Here is a 20,064-nt window from a genome sequence, read left to right as displayed (position 1 = left end):
AAAAGAGAGTGACACGTGTGCCACGTGTACATGTGGCGCCATATGTCGCATGACACACAAGCGCTGCCACACTTTTTGACCATTCCAAAGAAAGAGAAAATAAATAATATTTTAATTGGCTTCGCCTCAGTCCCTATAACACATTTATGGAAAGAAATAGGCCCTTTTTTGGATTGGTCCACGTTACCCTGCGCCTAAAAAAGTTAGAAATGGTTTCATTAGTATTAAAAACAATTATGGCATCGCTAATCGCGATGTCATAACAGCTTAGTTAAATGATTGGTTGATGCCAATCTATACTTAATCTTGATTCGTCGCTGTTCAACGAATCAAACAGCGACACGTGGATTCGCCAAGTAAATGACCTAAAATATATTCTAAATTTCATATTTAATAAAATAAAGGCCAACAGATATAACAAATATATATCTTGACTTAGAAAAATCATATCTTTACAAATTTAATGTCAAAAAATTCCAGAAAATCATATTATGACTCAGAAAATCATGCATGTATAGTTAAATCAAAGCAAATAAACACATAAATATGGTCAGACTAAGCTACTAAATGAATGTTATCAATCATCTGATTAGATGAGAAGGAAAATGACTAAACATGGCATCACAAACCTCCTCACCATGCCACACATCTAATTAGTTGAATATTCACACACTTTTTATTCCCATGGTGACACATGACCTTGCATCATTACACATTACTAATTTATTTAACGTTACTTTCTTATCTCTTTATATATGATGATGTGTCTCAAAATCTGAGTTATCGAATAGGAATGACACAAAACATCAGCCAATGATTAAAAATGAACAATGTGGGATTTCAACCATTAATAAGGAGATCGAAGATATTTAATCAAGTCAACGGCTTGGATTTCATGAACTTCAGACATTGATATTTGATGATCTAGAAGGTAAATTGATCTGAAATTTTGAAGCAAAATTCATCTTTCTCCCTTCATTCCATACATTCCTTAGATCTATGATTGATGTGTGGATATATGTAAAGATCGTCTTTAAAATTGTTTCCTACATTTATTGGGATTTTGAAAGAGAGTGTGTTTTAGAGATCCATCAAGCTTTCTCTTCATGTGTTGGGTAATTGAGGAGAATCAAGAGAGAAGTGGAGAAGCTTACCTGAAAACACAAATCAACATGATCCTGGGGGAATGTAATAACCTATGGTACAATTTTGCATTACATTGTTTCATATTATTAATTATTATTATCATATATTTATATCATCATCACATCTAATCTTTTTGTCACATCAAAGTCCCTTTTCATCATTGCATTATAACCCCTCCTTGTCAATTTGCCTCGTCATCCCATCTGACCTATACTCTCTTCACATACACATCCTCTAATACATTTACACCTACATGTATCTCTCTATCCACCTTCTCATCCTGTCACCATCTTTTTACTTCTTCATCCAAATCACTTCTGTGTTATCTCTCTTAAACCACTATTGTCCATCTTTATCATTGTACTAATCTATAATCTATCTATTATCTTCTTGTCTCCCATTTTACTCATTACCTTATCTCATTTTCTATAAGTATCCCCTCTAATCTCGTTCATCACCACTTAAAGAATTTTAAATTCATAATCATCATTTCTTCCAAATACAATCCTTACACATCACTACCTAGATATATTTCACAATCCAACAATGACATAAAGATATTTATAAATTTTATTAATTAAAATCAAAATCCAACAATGACGTAAAATTAAAACCCTAATTTTGAGTTTGAGTTTCTTAAAGGGTAGGGTGAGATAATTAGATTGGTAGACAGATAGATATAGAGATGTAGAGAGGAGAGAGTGAGATATTAATAGTCATTATATGCATTGTCCTTGTCCTCAATGGTCAGCATCCCCATTGTCAATGGCCATTGTCCCTTGTTGATGGTCATCATCCTCGTCATCTTCACAACTCTATCACCATTGTCGGTGTTGTGTTTTAAGGCCTCAATCTAGATGAAAAATATATTATGATTCACAACAGAAGACTTAAAAATAATTGTAACGACATCAACAAAATATGTAACAAATTACCTCTTTATGAATCTCATTCATGATTCCTTTGATCCTTGACTGAGTCATATGGAGCTGCTCATGCATATAGCCTCAATAAGTATCCACACGACCCTCGACACGTCGAATCTCCTCCTCCTTGATAAACTCCTTTCACCCTCCGTCGATGTCGTTATGTCATCCCGATTGCATCGGGAATAGACGAGCCTACAGGAGAAGGGAAGAGAAGGAAAAGGCCCCTGTAAAATTCTGGCATGGGTGAATTTCATTTATATTCTTACCCTATTTATACTAAGTGGGTGTTTTTCATAAAAAATCCTAGACTTTAAGTGTATCTTGCGACATTCATAAGATCATTTGCGTGTGATCCTCTTGGCCCCTGGATTAGTCTAGTTAATGACTCTAGTAACCCAATAAACTTTATTGACCTTTGATTTTAATTAACTGTATCATCATATATATTAATTAGTGTTGGATCGATTTGTCCCAATTGACAGGTCATGTCTCCAACCAATGGGTTGCCAAGCTACACCTCATGGTCTAGAAGATATAAAGGACTGTGTATTGACACAACCATGGAACCTGGCCAACATTAGTTACCATGTACATATATTCCCTCATATGCTTGATGCTCTTAGGATGACTTAGGGCATGATCAATTATCAAACCCTAATTGATCATCCGAATTAGTAATAATAGATTTGGAAGTCATTGGGAAACTCATCATCGATATTTCAGTGCCTTGGCCTCATACTTCATCGCTTCATCTTCCTTAAGAACTTATACCGATGTCATACAATCCCATCTTGATGACTTAATCATCTTCGTGAACTTCTTGATGCACCCAAACTAAGACTTTTTAGAATCCCATGATTAGGAACTTGTATATCATAAGTATAGTACACTTATGCATCCACAATACATCTTTGTTGTCACATGTCTAAGGACCAGTTATTCAATTGTGACATGAACCAACCTGATTGACAATTTGGTATAATACTATTCAGGGATTTATGTGGATTAATTTAGTGAGCTATTTCCATTAAAGAACACCTACTATATATCCTTAGTGTCTCCACATTAATGGCTACGTGATGGGCCATACTCATCATACGAGTGAGGCTAGATTGTGCTGTGCTATTTGGAAACTTAGTTGTCCTTTTCAAGTATCCTTTGAATATGAATATTTAGACCACATGCAAGAGTTTTGCATTACAGTCCAATCATGTATTCAATGACTTTCATTATGAGCATCACACATGCACATTAATGAATACTCTCTATTATTGAACATCTAACAAGACATGGAATGTGTGATTGGCTTGTTCTCCACATTTATTTCCATTAGTTGATGGTCATCATCCCGGTTGTCCACGATCGTCATCAGTGTCCTCGAAGCTTCTAGTTTGGGTTGTCGATGATCATTATCCCCTTTACTGATAGTTGTTGTCAGTCGTCCTCCATATCGTCACGAATCTTTGTCCCCGTGGTTGGCCAATGTCATCCATGTCGTCCATCGTCATCATCATCATTGTTGTATGTTATTGTCCATGGCATCAATGGTGTTCATCCCCGTCATCGTCAAGCATTGTCTATGTCATCACCAGTCATTGTCCCCGTCATCGACACCTGTAGTCCCCACTATTAGAGGTCAAAGTTTCCATCGTGAATGATCCTCGTCCTTGTCATCCTTGGTCGTGCTCCGCATCCTTGATAGACGTCGTCACCGTTGTGTCTATCTACAAAGGTCCTTTCATATTTTATTTATATTTCTTAAACATTCATCCCCAGTTAGGTCATCCTTAAGGTAATACAAAATATCGTCATCCGTTCAGTCATCCGTCATCTGAGACGGATGGCCGATGACGGAATTCAATTCGTTCAGTTATTCTTCTTCGAACGACGACGGATGACGGTCCGTCGTCCGTCTAACAAGCCTACTCGTCAACTCTTAATAGCCTTCGATTGATCGTCTTCCTCGACGAATCTTCGATTCAACTCGCAGAAATCACCGAAAAGGAAGGATTTTTTCACTGAATTCGTTGGAAAAGATAACGATAAGAGGGTTGGCGTTCTTCGCAATCCTACAAATTTCACCGTTCTCGGCGATTTGCTACCCTACATGCAAATTCCTTCGCTTGCAAGCTGGCCAGCGATCATCTCCATCAATGGCGTCGAATTTTGATCTAGGTTTCGACCCCGGGGAGGCCTGAAAGGGATTTTGTGATTGGGGGGTACGAGCGTTCTTGTGAAGATGGAGTCGACGGAGTCCAGATGGATCTCCCAGATTGATGCAGAGGATTCCGACCGCGACGACGACGACGAGCTCCAGTCCGGGGATGACGACTACGGGGGAAGGCAGCGGCTGATTCGGACTGGGCCTCGCGTTGATTCCTTTGATGTGGAAGCCTTTGATTTTCCCAGCGTTCAGAGGAATGGCTACGAGGTATTTGCCTCTTTTTCTGGCTTTCTGGTTCAATATCTCAAGTTCTAGGTTGAGAAAAGTGAGTTCTTACTTGCAGGAATCTGTGAGAGTGATTTCTACTTGAAGAATCTCCATTTTTCTGGCTGGATTTAGGTCTAGACCAACACTTAAAACTGCTGAGCAGATCCCTTTTTCTTAAACTGATAATTGGCTACTTCTAAGAAACCAACATTTATGTATTGACATTCTTTAGGACCTTGTAAGTTTGAGGTTTGGGCTAAATTTTTACGCTCGTGAAGCTATATAATCTCTCTCAAATTTGAACATTACAGTCTATCTTTAATTCTGTGGAGGTTTTTTTGGTCATGTTTCATGAACGTTATTTTCTGATGATCCTTCTAATAAACCAATATATATGCATTGGTTTTCATTGGAACTTTTAACATCCAAGGATTGGTATAAAATCCACGTTCAAACTTTGCTATTTACTCCTGTGGATCTATCTTCTCTCCCTCAAAATCACTCATAAGACCATCGATTTAAGCTGTGGAGCTTGCCCTTCATTATATTTCATGAAAACTATATTTCTGTGCATCATTCTGACAGACGAATATTTCATGAACACTATTTCGGCTTTTATTGTAGGAATTTACTCTGGGCCGGAAAGTGGCCCTGGCTCTTCAAACGCTTGGTGTAGTGTTTGGGGATGTCGGAACGAGCCCACTGTACACTTTCGACATCGTGTTTAACAAGTCACCAATTCATGAGGATGAAGATGTCCTCGGAGCCTTGTCATTAGTGCTCTATACCTTGATTCTGATCCCGTTAATCAAGTATGTCCTGATTGTCCTACAGGCCAATGATGATGGTGAAGGTCGGATAATTATTTTCTCGCCAGATGCTTTTGTATCATCTTAATCCCACTTATCACTTAATCTATCATCTAAATCACTTAATTTAATAAAGTTAAATTATTGGGTTTTTGCAGGAGGTACATTTGCACTGTATTCATTGATATGTAGGCATGCGAAGGTCAGCCTTATCCCAAACCAGCTGCCTTCTGATGCCCGAATATCAAGTTTTCGGCTGAAGGTGCCGTCACCAGAGCTTGAGAGGTCCTTGAAAATAAAGGAGCATCTTGAATCCTCATCGGCATTGAAGAAGCTGCTCCTTTTGTTGGTTCTCTTCGGTACATCGATGGTCATCGCTGTTGGAGTCGTCACGCCTGCCATGTCAGGTTTTACTCAGGATTCTGCTCTATCTTTGGAGAATTAGTTGTCATCCCTCGCTGATGATTTTAATTCACCATTTACAAGGGGTGATTGAGAATCATGATCATCTTCGTCCACAACCAGGATGACTAGGACCATGACAACTTGTCATCGCCTGCAATATGGTCATCAGGTCAACAATTCCAGAGCTAATGGTATATAATGATTACAATCATATTGAGGATGATGTTCACAATCATATCGAGGATGATGTTGGCATTGACATTGATGCGGTTATGATGGTTGATGTTGACGATGATGGGGTACCACAGCCTGTCTGCGTAGCCCCGCAACATCAGTTTTCCACTTGGTTAAACTCTTGCTTTAAATATTGTCGACACTTTTGACATCACAGTGTTGTCAACGCCAACAAGCCTAGTTGATGATGATGATGATGACGTTGAGAGGAAGTATGGATGGTTGATGGTGACGATGATGTTGATGCCTGTTGACGTTGACAATGCCATCAGTATCCAGTGAACCAAGATAACCATCAATGTCATATGCCAACGCTGTCTCTAGGATCTCCTCTATGACCCTTAGTTCATTTGCTTGGCCTGCTGACCTGTCTTGTTGACTGACCTGCTATGCTGATTAGGCTATCCAAGGCCCATCTTTAGTTGGTCAAAACCTCATTTTTTCTTTAAAATTAGTACAAAGATCCAAAATTCTAAACTTAACTGTGTAGAAAGCCATCCAAATGTTCTTTGACAATGAATAAAATAGGAAAATTTGGGAAAATCAATTTGGAGAAAACAAGATTTCGGATGAACTCACATATGTCATTCCAACAAGTTGATGGGATCTTAATTTTTCTTCTCTTTGCCCACTCAAGGCTCCTGAAAAAGAATTTATTGATTCCTCCCCACTTGTTTGAATTGTTGATTTCTGGTTTAAATCGAGGATAATGGAATCAATACTTCTTGTAGTCTAAGGTTTGTTTAAATCCTTTGAACTCAAGTTAACATTGTTCTTCTTTACATTTGCAGTCTTATCTGCTGTTCATGGCTTAAAAGTTGGAATTTCTAGCATTCAGCAAGGTATTTTCCAAGAATCCTCTATAGCGGGCATCATACTATTTCATGTTACAAGCTCACAGCTTTCTTTGTCTTGTGTTCTAGTTATATTTTCTGATCTAAGTATGATGTGAGTAGAGCACATCTAGGGTAAAAACCTTGTTGCATTCCACATCATGTGTCTTGAATAGATAAATGTACTCATACATAGCTTTATAAACACCAAAGAAGGATAGACGATAACAAAACAACTCGTGTTGTCTCACCGTTCTGTTTCTCTTTCCTACTACTTATTTTTAAAAAGAGAATTGACATTAACTAGAATCTGATCTTCAAATAATTACAGAGGAGGTGGTGATGATCTCAGCTGCTTTTCTGGTAATCTTGTTCAGTGTACAGCGATTTGGATCAAGTAAAGTGGGCCTCGCGGTGGGACCCGCCCTTTTCGTGTGGTTTTGTTCACTTGGGGCGATTGGGATCTATAACCTATTGAGATATGAAACGAGGGTCTTAGAGGCCTTTAATCCTATTCATATTTGGTATTTCTTCAAGAGAAATTCCCTGCAGGCCTGGATGTCCCTTGGTGGATGCCTTCTTTGTGTAACAGGTAACCACATCCTATTTCTATAGTTGCCCTCTTTGTGTAGAAAATTGATCAAAATGGCGTACTTTTTGTTAACTATCGTTTTTCATTCTGATTATTATTAACGCTGACTGGGCAGGTTCTGAGGCCATGTTTGCTGACCTTTGCTATTTTTCTGTTAAGTCGGTTCAGGTAAATTAAATTGCAAAAGAATAATTTTCTGTTCCTTTAGTTTTGGAAAAGTATTTTCCTCAAGAAGTTCCTAACTATTGTTGCTCTCCTTCTGAAAATAATTTAACTTTCATTTTTTTTAGAACATAATATAATTTTTAATTAGCTTTATTTATTCGTTTCAGCTTACCTTCATATTCCTGGTCCTGCCTTCCCTTCTGCTTGGCTACCTCGGCCAAGCTGCCTTTATCATGGCAAATCAGTCCCAAACTGAGCATATATTTTTCTTGTCCACCCCGGGTATGCAATCCATCATCATCTCCATTGAAGCTTGCTCTACTTTCTTGCTTACCTTCTTATATCCGCAGTCAATGCCTTTCATCTGTTTTCTTGGAAATTGGAAAGCCCATATTCCCATCATCAATTATTTGGCGCTATTTTCATGTAATTTTTTGTATAAATATAATTGTTTGTATAAATACTGCAAAGCCCTCACCCACCATTACTTCTCTCCTTTATCCCTCCATTTTCTGAAATGTTTTTTTTTGAAATATGCATTTTCTGAAATGTTAACACTCATCATTCAGTATTTTATCTTAATTCCTCTTTATTTGTTTGCAATTGCCCTCAGGTTGGGCTTTCTGGCCAGTCTTCATCATAGCTAATGTGGCAGCCTTGATCGCCAGTCGAGCGATGACGACTGCTACTTTTTCTTGTATAAAGCAGTCAACGGCTCTGGGTTGTTTCCCACGCCTCAAAATCATTCACACATCACGAAAATTCATGGGCCAGATTTATATTCCTGTCATGAACTGGTTTCTCCTTGTCATCTGTCTCGCATTCGTCGCCATGTTTGGAAGCATTAATGAAATAGGGAATGCCTACGGTATGCCTACTCTTGCTTTCATTCATTAGTTCTCTCTCATTGTCATCCTCTTGGTCTCTCGTTCTCTCTCTTGCACTCATCCCCTTGGTCTTTCTTTCTCTCTCTCTCTCTCTCTCTCTCTCTCTCTCTCGCACGCATCCTCTTATCATTCTCTCTCTCACTCTGTCATACTTGGACTGTTTTGAATTCTCTCTCTATCTATGTCATCCTCTTACTCTCCCTGTCATTCTCTTTCAACCTCCAACTCTCTTTTATGCTTTTGCTCTCTCTACCATCCTCTTACTCTTTCTTTTATTCTATCTCTGTTTCCCTTGCACCATCTCACTCTCTTTTCTGCCACCTCGTTGTTCTTTCTTACATTATTTCTCTCACTCTGCTAGCCTCTTATTCTGTCTTTCATTATCTCTCCCTGCCCCATTCTTACTTAGTCTTTCCTTCTCTACTTGTCTCGTTCATTGATTTCTATTGGATTACCTCTCCCTCTCTCTCTTTTGTCTTTCATTCCATTACTTTCCTTCTCATTCTCTTTCTAATATTGTGAGTCGTCATTTCTCTTTGTGGATGAGACTTGCTGATCTAATCCGACCTCATTATCAGTTTTATATCTGTAAAACAAGAAAAGAACAATTCTTGATAGCAAATGAAAGAGATTACAGGGTTTTATAGGAAGCCCTAATGGGCTGACTAGAGAGGGCCCTTAATGGGCTAACAAGAGAGAGAAAATAAAGACATGTAATACTCAGATCAACACTCCCCCTCAAGCTGGAGCGTGGATGTTATCCACACCCAGCTTGGAACAGAGCTCCTCAAACCTAGGGGCATGAAGCCCTTTGGTGAAGATATCTGTAAGCTGTTCAGCGGAAGGAACATAAGGCGTGCAAAAATCTCCCGATTCAAGCTTCTCTTTGATGAAATGGCGATCGATCTCGATGTGCTTTGTACGGTCATGCTGAACGGGGTCATGAGCAATGCTAATCGCCGATTTGTTATCGCAGAACAGCTGGACAGGAGAGGGAACTGGACACCGTAGCTCACGAAGAAGCTGGGTAATCCAAAGTGCTTCACACAGACCATGCGCAAGGGCACGGAACTCCGCTTCAGCACTCGATCGAGAGACCACTTTCTGCTTCTTGCTCCTCCAAGTAATCAGATTGCCGCCCAAGAAGGTGCAATACCCAGATGTGGACCGACGATCAACCACAGAGCCGGCATAATCTGCATCGGTGTAGACTTCAAGACGCAGGCCGGTATGGCGACGAAACAATAATCCACGGCCAATGGTGCCCTTCAGGAAACGGAGGAGACGATGAGCAGCATGAAAATGGCTCATGCGAGGAGTCTGCATGAACTGACTCAGAACACCCACTGAATATGCAATGTCCGGCGAGTGTGGGTGAGATAAAGCAGTTTTCCCACAAGTCTTCTATGTGGGCCAGGCTCAGCAAGCTCCTCATCCGCATCGGCACCAAGTCGATGGTTCGCATCAATCGGTGTCGAAGCAGGCTTGGCGCCCTCCTTTCCAAGCTCACAGAGAAGGTCCACCGATACTTTCTCTGACAAATAAAGATCCCGCTGGAAGAATAGGCCACCTCTATGCCAAGAAAGTACCTCAACGGGCCAAGATGGCGAACAGAAAATTCCGACGAGAGATACATAGCCAGCTCAGTAATGGTCGTCGTATCATCACCCGTAATAATGATGTCATCCACGTACACAAGAAGAATAGCGACTCCCCCTGACGTGGAATGGCGGTAGAAAAGGGTGTGATCACCATTACACTGACGGTATCCACGACGCTGCATGGCCGTCGTGAAACGACCAAACCAGGCACGAGGAGATTGCTTCAAGCCATATAATGCTTTCTTCAGGCGACAGACAACAGACTGCGGAGACGATGGCACTAAGGAAGTGTAGCCAGGAGGTAATGCCATGTAGATCTCCTCAGTCAACTCTCCATGCAGAAAAGCATTCTTCACATCATATTGTTGCAAAATCCAGCCCCGATCCGCAGCAAGGGCCAATAAGATCCGCACAGTATTCAGCTTGGCGACGGGAGCAAAGGTCTCCTGATAATCAATGCCATGTTTCTGAGTGAACCCTTGTGCCACAACCCGGGCTTTGTGGCGCTCAATAGAACCGCCAGAATTATGCTTCACAGCATACACCCAACGGCTACCCACGAGATGCTTCCCGGCCGGTAGAGGAACCAGATCCCACGTTTCATTGTGAGCAAGAGCCTGAAGTTCTTCCGCCATGGCCTGACGCCAATGCGGAAATGAAAGGGCAATGTCCACCGTCTTGGGAAGGGAAGTGGCATCAAGGGAGGTGAGAAGGGCATGATAAGAGGGTGAGAGGCGATGAGAGGAGATAGATTCCGCCAACGGATAGAGGGGAGAGGAACGGGAAGAGGGCAGCACGGCTAATGAGGAGGTGGTAGGAGGGGTGGAGGTTGAGGTAGACGGGGCAGCAGGAGACGAAGAAGGAAGCCGAGGCTTGCGACGAGCAAGGGTAATACCATAGCGTTTTTCAGGCGGGCAGCGACGGATAGGGAGCGGAGGAATCGAAGAAGGTGCATCAGAAGGGTCGAGCGCAGGAGCAGATACTGGAGGGGGCTCCACAGGAGGGACTGAGACGGCGGCCGGAGGCGGGTCGGGAGGCACAATTGCTGGAGGAGCAACAGGCGGAGACACGTCGGGCGGGGCCGGTGAAGAGGGACGAGGGACGAGGATGAGAAATTCGAGTGGATCGGAGGGAGATGGGGACGATGAGGGTTCAGGAGAGGAGGAGGAATAGTAGGGAAGCAATTCATCAAACGTGGCATCTTTGGTGACGACGAACCGACGAGAGGGTGTATGATAGCATAAATAGCCTTTTTGGGTGGAAGAATAGCCAACAAACACACACTTGATAGCACGGGGATCCAGTTTATCACGACCAAGTTGGTGGTTGGGCGCATAGCATACACATCCAAATACACGAGGAGTAAGATGAGTTCGGAGAGAGAGAGTTGGAAAGGAATGCTGAAGACGGTCAATGGGAGTGGAGTAGTCAAGCACTCGAGATGGAAGGCGATTAAGAAGATGGATGGCGGTGGAGACGGCTTCCCCCCAAAAATACTTGGGCACATGCATATGGAAGAGAAGGCTCCGAGTCATTTCAAAGATGTGACGAAATTTTCTTTCGGCAACGCCATTTTGCTGTGGTGTATAGGGACAAGAAGTTTCATGGATAATGCCTTTGTCTTGGAAGAAGGTGCTTAACGTGGTGTTAACGTAGTCTTTAGCATTGTCGGAGCGGAAGCGACGAATGGATATAGAGAATTGAGTTTGGATAAGGGAGTAAAATTGAGGAATGACACGAGATATCTCCGATTTGTTCTTCAAGAAATATGCCCACGTGAATCGAGTAGCGTCACAATAAAGATGCATAACCACCGAGAACCGGAAGTACTATGAATAGGGGAAGGCCCCCACACATCGGTGTGAATAAGGGAGAATGGGGTCGAAGAATGAGAAGACGAGATAGGATACGTGGTACGATGATGTTTGGCAATTCGACAAGCAGTACAAACAAAACGGTCCACAGAATGGCCTTGAAAGAGTTTAGGAAAGAGACGATAAAGAGTAGCAAAAGAAGGATGGCCGAGACGTCGATGAAGAAGCCACAAACGCTCGTGGGAAGCCGAAAGGGAAACTGCCGCAGCAGCAAAAGCAAGAGAACTCGAACAAGGACGAACAAGATAGAGCCCCTCATGCTCCTCAGCAATGGAAATCGTCCTCCCCGACACCTTATCACGATAAAAACATGAATTAGGAGAGAAGGTAAGGTCTTGTTTCAAGTCGCGAACAAGGCTAGATAGGGAGAGAAGATGATGAGTAAGGCGAGGAACATGAAGAACTTTAGATAGATGCATAGAAGAGGAAAGGGCCACACGACCAATACCCGCCACGGTGAGAAGATCTCCAGAGGCTGTTTTAACTTTGGAGGAGCCAGAAACGGGTGCATAAGTTTGAAAGGCTCGAGGATTTGGGGTCATGTGGGCGGTGGCGCCGGAATCAAGAAGCCAAGTGGAAGAGGAAAAAGAATGGCCAGGAGGGGATGTAGGTGTGGGAAGACTGGTGGACATACCTGCGTGGGCCAAGGAGCATGAGCCCACGACTGGAGGATCAAGCAAGCGGCGTAGACGCTCCATCTCTTCCGGAGTGAAGCTAGCGGGCGAGGCACTAGTCGGGAGAAGACCGTACAGCATAAGCACTTGACCCGGGGGGGGCACGGACGAGGCGGCTGCAGCAAGGTTGCTCGGTTGTGCGCATTTCCGTTGAAGCTTGTAGCACGTCTCCTTAGAGTGACCTCGCTTCTTGCAGTAATTGCAAAACAACGAAGGATCACCCTTTGGAGAATCCTCCGTCCGAGCCGTCGGACCACGTGGCAAAGAGCCGGGTGGTGGAGTCGACGATGGGCGTGCAGACGAAGAGGAATGAGCTACAAGTGCCGAAGCCGAGTTCTGGGCCTGCCGAAAGCGGGATTCTTCAACCCGCACACTGTGGAGCGCATCCTTGAAGGTAGGACCAGTCTCCCGATGAATAAGCTGAGCCCGTACAACTTCATATTCCGGGTTCAGTCCCATAAGAAACTGGAAAACCCGAAGTTGAAGAGTATATTGGCGGTCCACCGAATGGGGGTCGGGCGGCATGTAGTAGTCAATTTCATTCCACAACGAAATGAGCTCCGTACTGTACTCCATGATAGACCGGTCCCCTTGACGCAGGTTAGCGGCCCGATGTACCAATTTGTACAGAGTCGCAATGTTGTGCTTCTTGGAGTGGCTCTCAAGTGCTGCTTCCCAGACCGCTCGAGCCGACTCTAGAGACATGAATTCACCTTTAACACTAGGTGAAATACTGTCCAAGAGCCAACGATGAACTACCCCCTCAACGTCCAGCCAGTCATAATACTTGGGATCGGTCCGGGAAGGTCCGTCTTCTAGAAGGTGGCGCATGAGACGCCCTTTTAAAGTTATCTGGACGTACCGGCGCCATTGCAGGAGATTGAATCCAGTAAACATACCATCCGGAGGCATCCGAGGCAAAGAGGATGGTCCAGAGGAGGACGACCAATTCCCGGGCTCGAGAGGCACCGCAGATGCATGTGGCGTAGATACCGGCGTCGAGTCTGGCGTAACAGTAGAGGTCTGGGCTTCAACCGGGTTCGTCATGATGAAAGCAGAGTAGACCACAGTCAGAAGGCGCCGGAACGACGAGAAGCCGGGACTGCAGGCGCCGAGACGTCAGGTGCCGGGACGGCGGGAGCCAGGACGGTGGGAGCCGGGACGGCGGGTGCCGGGACGTCGGGCGCCGGGACTGCGGGCGCTGGTACGGCGGGAGCCGGGACGGCGAGCGCCGGGACGGCGAGCGCTGGACGATGGTCGCTGGACGGTGAGTGCCGGACGACGGTCGCCGGGCGGCGGAGCCGGGCGGCGCGAGCCGGGCGGCGCGAGCCGGGCGGTGCGAGCCGGGCGGCGCGAGCCGGAGGGCGCGAGCCGGGGCGGCGCGAGCCGGGGCGGCGCGAGCAGGGGCGGCGCGGGCCGGGACGGCGTGAGCCGGGAGGGCGCGAGCCGAGGCGGCGCGGGCTGGGACGGCGGGCGCCGGAGCGAAAGACGCTGGGACGGCGGATGTCAGAACGGGGAGCGCCTGGGAGGCCCGGAGCGAGACGGCGAGAGACCGGAGCGCGAGATCAGGCAGTCGTGAGAACCGTCGAAGGTCGGAGCGCAAGGTCGAGCCCAGGAAACCCAGATTAGGGTTAGGGTTAGGGCTCTGATACCATGTAAACAAGAAAAGAACAATTCTTGATAGCAAATGAAAGAGATTACAGGGTTTTATAGGAAGCCCTAATGGGCTGACTAGAGAGGGCCCTTAATGGGCTAACAAGAGAGAGAAAATAAAGACATGTAGTACTCAGATCAACAATATCAATAAAGTTTATTTTTACTCATTAGATTCCTTTCTCCTCTTTCTACTGCGACTGTGTCGGAAGACATCTATGTCCCACGACATCATTCACTATTTTCTTTTTTGTCTTTTTATCAGGCTCACTTATGTAATCGGATCCTCTTACATAATCCCATTTATGTCCATTTCCGTTAAAAAAAAAAGACCCAAAATGTGTTTATTTATCCTTTAAAAAGGGGAACCTTAATGGAATGAATTTCCTTTATTTGAGTCTATTTTCTCTTCGTTGTTGGTGGCTTGAGCAAGCCCTGGTGGATCAACTAAGAAGCTGACAAAGTTGCACGAACTGGATAATTCCTTCATACTAACTGGACTGAGTGTCTCTCTTTAGTAATGAAAGATGAGTACTTTTTAATTACTTATTCTCTGGGCAATTTTTCCCAGGAATTGCTGAGCTGGGAATCATGATGGCGACAACAGTCCTGGTGACAATCATCATGGTGCTGATCTGGCAGGTCAACTTAATCCTAGCATTGGCCTTCCTTGCTGTCTTCCTGGGTCTGGAGCTGGTCTTCTTCTCTTCTGTTCTGGCTAACGCCGCCGATGGCAGCTGGGTACTCCTCGTCTTCTCTGCCGTGCTGTTCCTGATAATGTATGTGTGGAATTATGGGAGCAAGCTCAAGTACGAGAGCGAGGTCAGGCAGAGGTTGTCTATGGACCTTCTGGTCAAACTTGGGCCGTCGCTGGGCACGGTTAGAGGGCCTGGTATTGGGCTTATCTATAATGAGCTGGTGAGGGGGGTGCCTGCGATCTTCGGCCAGTTTTTGACAACACTGCCAGGGATCCACTCTATGGTCATCTTTGTCTGCATCAAGTATGTCCCCGTGCCAGCAGTGCCCCAGGGTGAGAGGTTCCTCTTCCGGCGCGTCTGCTCCAAGAGTTATCACATGTTCAGATGCTTGGCCAGGTGGTGCCTTGAGTTTGACCCATTATCTTAATGGTCAATAGAGGACGTCTCACTGTTTTGTTCCTCCCCCTGTTTTTTGGGGGTTTTTTAAGATTATTTGGTCGACCTATTAATGGCATTCATCTCCGGCATCATCATCATAATTTTTTTTGTTCTTAATTGTGAGCATCATAACTACCATTGTAATTACCGTCATCGTCTGCTTTGTCCTCATAATTATCATCTTCACAATGAACGTCATAATTTTTTCTTCTTCCCATCTTATTCTTATCATTTTTTGGATTTTCTTCATCGTCATCATCATCATCATCTTCTTCCTCATCCTCATCATCTTCTTCTTCATAATCAACAGCATCATCATCTTATTCACTTCTTTGTTTTTTTCTTATTATTCCTCTTTTTCTTCATCATCATCATCATCATAATCTTCTTCTTCACAATCATCATCGTCATCATAATCTCCTTCTTCGTAATCATCATCATCATAATCTTCTTCTTCGTAATCATCATCATCATATTCTTCTTCTTCATAATCATCGTCATCATCTTATTCTGTTCTTATTTTTTCTTATTCTCCTTCTTATTCTTCCATTGGGTTATTGTTCATCATCTTATTCTGTTCTTATTTTTTCTTATTCTCCTTCTTATTCTTCCATTGGGTTATTGTTCATCATCTAATTCTGTTCTTATTTTTTCTAATTCTCCTTCTTATTCTTCCTTTGGCTTCTTGTTCATCATCATCTTATTCTGTTCTTTATTAACTTTTTTTTTCTAATTCTAGCTCTGAGTCTTCCTCATCATCACCATTGATTTGTTGTTCATCATCGTCATCTTATTCTGTTCTTTCTTACTTCTAGTTCTTCTAATTTTTTCTTTTTCATCGTCATAAACTTCTTGTTCCTCATCGTCATCATCATCTTATTCTGCTCTCTCTTTTTTATAATTATTCTTATTATTATTCCTCATCATCATCATCATCATCATCTTATACTATTCTTGTTTGAAAAAATCATCTTATTCTGTTCCTCCTCATCATCATCATCATCATAATCGTTTTTTTTCTTTATCGACATCATCATCATTACTATTATCTTCTTCTTCAATATCAACATCCACATCATCATCGTCTTGTTCTCAAATTTCTTATTATTTCAATATTTCTTTTTCTTCCTCTTTCTCATCATCGTCATCATTAACTTTTTGTTCATAATCTTCTTCTTTTTCTTCTTCCTCATCATCTTCTTCATAACCAACATCGTCTGTCATCATCATCATCATCTTCCTCATCAATGCCCTCATCATCATCATCTTCCTCATCAATGCCATCATCATCATCTTCCTCATCAATACCATCATCATCATCTTCCTCATCAATACCATCATCATCATCTTCCTCATTATGAACATCTTCACGATCTCTTTACGCATCTTAATCTCTTTCTGGAGCAGATACGGATACAAGGACGTGAGAAAGGAGAACCACCAGGCCTTTGAACAGCTGCTGATCGAGAGCCTGGAAAAGTTCATCCGCAGGGAGGCGCAAGAGCGGTCTCTCGAGAGCGACATCGACTCCGATGACGATGACGAGGACGTCAACTTCTACGTTGGTGCAGAACCACATCATTTCCCTCTCCTCTCCGGCGATCAACTTACCGAAGAAGAGATGTCAATGCCAGATGCAAGGCAGAGCATGGAGAATGAGCTATCATTTGTTCGAACCGCAAAGGAATCGGGGATGGTTTATCTTCTTGGGCATGGAGAAATTAGAGCAAGAAAAGACTCTTGGTTTGTCAAGAAGCTCGCAATCAACTACTTCTATGCCTTTCTCAGGAGGAATTGCAGGCGCGGTGTTGCCTCACTCAGTATCCCCCACTCAAATCTTGTGCAGGTTGGCATGACCTACATGGTCTGACCTTCCTATCTCTCTCTCAGTGCAAGTCAGTGTATCATGAATGTCTGTCTGTGTATGTATATCTATTTCCCTCTTTTTGCTTATTAGGAGGTGAAATTTCAATTCATATTTTAGAATGAGGCTATGGTCCTTGTCTTTTGGGGATTGTGGGGCTCAGACTTTTCCAACTTGCAGTTCTCTCTTTGTTTGCCAGTCCCTCTGACTGTATATTTTTATTTATTTCTTCCTTGTGTGTCCTGTCATCTGTCACATCATTTGTCATGGTGTCAGATTCTTGATGGTGATGGATGAAATTCGTGATGGTGACTGGAATATCCATGATGGGTGGCATAATGGTGATAGAGGGTCTTGGATGGGTGACATGATGCGACGAAATTTCAAACAATGGAAAATGGGGAAAAAAAGAAAAGAAGGATAGTCAAATTGTGTTATATTTCAAATAAGAGAGAGAGAGAGAGAGAGACCAAAAGGTCCAAAACCACCTCTTGATACCCCGTCATCTCTCTCTCCGGTTACTCAAAGCCCACCTCTTGATACCCCGTCATCTCTCTCTCCGGTTACTCAAAGCCCATCTGTTGATTACCCGTCATCTCTCTCTCCGGTTACTCAAAGCCCACCTCTTGATAACCCGTCATCTCTCTCTCTGGTCACTCAAAGCCCATCTGTTGATTACCCTTCATCTCTCTCTCTCTGGTTACTCAAAGACCAACTCTTGATAACCCGTCATCTCTCTCTCTGGTCACTCAAAGCCCACCTCTTGATACCCCGTCATCTCTCTCTCTAGAAAGTGATGTATGGCGAGATGGGTCGCCCTCATCAGAGCTCACCTCAGCGCCGGCCGCCTCGCCGCGTCCCTCCATCTCTTCCTCCAAATGCGGCGCGCCGCCGCCGCCGCCGACCCGCACGCCGTCGCCGCCGCCGCCAAATCCTGCCGCCTCCTCCAAAGACCCCGCCTTGGCTTCTCTCTCCACGCCCTTTCTCTCTCCTCCGGCCTCTCCCTTCACCCCTTCGTTCAAACCTCTCTCTTGAACCTCTACTCTTCTCTCTCCACCTTGTCCTCTGCCCACCAACTGTTCGACGAAATGCCCATTAAACCTCTCCCCGCTTGGAACACCCTCGTCGCCGCCTACGCCAGAAATTCCCAGGTCAACGCCTCCGTTGACCTTCTTAACCGCATGAGAGTCAACGGCGTTGACCCTGACCCAGCCACGCTCTTCGGCGTCTTGTCCGGCGGGACCCATCCAAGACTGGGCCCGGTCGTCCACTCCCTCGCCGTCAAGCTAGCGTTGACCTCTGATCTTCTCCTCTCCAATGCCCTGATCAGCATGTATGGGAAATTGGGCTTGGTCAACGCCTCTGTCTCTCTGGTCAACGCCATGGAGGAGAACCAGCGATCTACCGCCACGTGGACGGCCTTGGTCAACGCTTACGTCACGGCCGGGGATCATGACCGGGCGGCGGAGACCTTCAACCGGATGCGGCGGTGTCGCCAATTTTACCCCCTTGACGAGGCGGCTGTCGTGAGTCTTATCTCCGCCTGCGCCGCCACAGCCGCCGCCCATGGGCTCGTCGTCAAGCTCGGCTTCTGCGGCTGCATCCGGGCCGCCAATTCTCTGATCAGCGGCTACTGCCAGGTCAACGATCTCCGATCGGCAGCACAGATCTTCGCCGCCGTCCATGACAAAGACGTGGTGACGTGGACGGCTATGATTGCCGGGTATGTGGCAATTGGCGCCGCTGCGGATGCGTTGACTTTGTTTGACCAGATGACGTCAGCCAGGGTCAACACCTCATGCAAGCTCCGGACGGCTCTGGTCAATCTGCTGGGGAAGAGTGGCGATGGCATTGACCGGGCACGAGAGATCTTCTCCGGTGGAGGAGAGAGAGATTTGGCACTGTGGAGCAGCATGGTCAACACGTACTCTCTTCGGGGAATGGCGACGGAGGCGATAGAGCTGTTTGAGGAAATGACGGCGCAGGGCGTTGACCCGGATGGATCGATGTTTACGAGCTTGATCTCGGCGTGCCGCCATGCAGGAATGGTGAAGGAAGGGGTGGAGTTGTTCTTGAGGATGAGGGATGAGTATGGGATTGAGCCAACCGGAGAGCACCACGTGTGCATGGCGGACCTACTCGGCCGAGGTGGGCACGTGGGGGCCGCCATGGAGGCGGCGGCGATGGCACCGCCGGGGGTGATGTGGCGGCGGGCGAGGGTGGCGGCGCTGAGTGGCGGTGACAAGGTTGTAGTAGAGATGGGGGAGAAGGATGAGGGGAGCAGTGAGGAGAAGTTGCTGATATTCAGGAGCTTGGCTTTGATGGGAAGGTGGGAGGAGGCTGCAGAGATGAGGAGGAAGATGGAAGAGAAGGGGCTCCCGAAAAAGCCTGCCTGGAGTAGATTAGATATCCCATGTTCTAATTTATGATTGGTTTTTTTAACTAACTCAGATTCTTGATGTAATTATGAGTCTAGGAATGAGAGAGAGAGCTAGGCATTCTTGAAGAAAGAAATATGGTAGCCTTCCCAAGTCTAGGAGTTTGGTATCACTTGATTTGATTGTATATATTTTTTTCAATCATATTTTGGCTCAGTGATATGATGTATTTTTATGTATCTCGATGGTGTGTTTTATTGATCACAGTTAGCTGATGTTTGACTGAGATGATGATGACTTACTGTCATTTTTTTTCATTCAACTTATGGGCTGATAATCTGAATTTTCTTCCCACATCATCTATAATATGGTTTGAGGATGCTTCTCACATGTACCAGCTGTCAAGGGTAATATTCCACATAACATGTGCATTTTTTATCCTCTATTGACTTA

General features: G+C 44.7%; 3 protein-coding genes across 4 annotated transcripts; 2 read left to right on the top strand and 1 right to left on the bottom strand.

Annotated features, from left to right (window-relative positions):
• Positions 1-4,056: 4,056 nt before the first annotated feature.
• On the top strand, positions 4,057-17,383 carry KUP7 (K+ uptake permease 7). Its single transcript, XM_078584652.1, has 10 exons — positions 4,057-4,506; positions 5,131-5,359; positions 5,474-5,722; positions 6,746-6,796; positions 7,119-7,379; positions 7,495-7,547; positions 7,712-7,826; positions 8,158-8,412; positions 14,805-15,327; positions 16,777-17,383. Exons 1-10 carry the CDS (start codon positions 4,315-4,317, stop codon positions 17,237-17,239), a joined length of 2,391 nt encoding a protein of 796 aa, XP_078440778.1. The 5' UTR covers positions 4,057-4,314; the 3' UTR covers positions 17,240-17,383.
• Positions 12,060-13,824, bottom strand: LOC144711230 (uncharacterized). 2 transcript variants are annotated; one of them, XM_078585161.1, is made up of 2 exons: positions 12,541-13,824; positions 12,060-12,199 (listed from the first exon to the last, which is right to left on the bottom strand). In XM_078585161.1, the coding sequence occupies exons 1-2, from the start codon at positions 13,625-13,627 to the stop codon at positions 12,171-12,173; spliced, it is 1,116 nt and encodes a 371-aa protein (XP_078441287.1). In that variant the 5' UTR covers positions 13,628-13,824; the 3' UTR covers positions 12,060-12,170. The 2 variants fall into 2 exon arrangements, with proteins under 2 accessions (XP_078441287.1, XP_078441286.1); XM_078585160.1 differs by having other exon boundaries at positions 12,063-12,199; positions 12,355-13,824.
• Positions 17,384-17,611: 228 nt separating the features above from the next.
• Positions 17,612-19,850, top strand: LOC144710836 (pentatricopeptide repeat-containing protein At1g11290, chloroplastic-like). Its single transcript, XM_078584654.1, has one exon. It carries the CDS (start codon positions 18,034-18,036, stop codon positions 19,660-19,662), a length of 1,629 nt encoding a protein of 542 aa, XP_078440780.1. The 5' UTR covers positions 17,612-18,033; the 3' UTR covers positions 19,663-19,850.
• The last annotated feature ends 214 nt before the right edge of the window (positions 19,851-20,064 follow it).

The sequence above is a fragment of the Wolffia australiana genome, chromosome 13, assembly GCF_029677425.1.
Source record: "Wolffia australiana isolate 7733 chromosome 13, ASM2967742v1".
Taxonomy (NCBI): domain Eukaryota; kingdom Viridiplantae; phylum Streptophyta; class Magnoliopsida; order Alismatales; family Araceae; genus Wolffia; species Wolffia australiana.
Note: the sequence above shows the minus strand (reverse complement) of the source record. Positions and strands in the feature narration are given on the sequence as shown.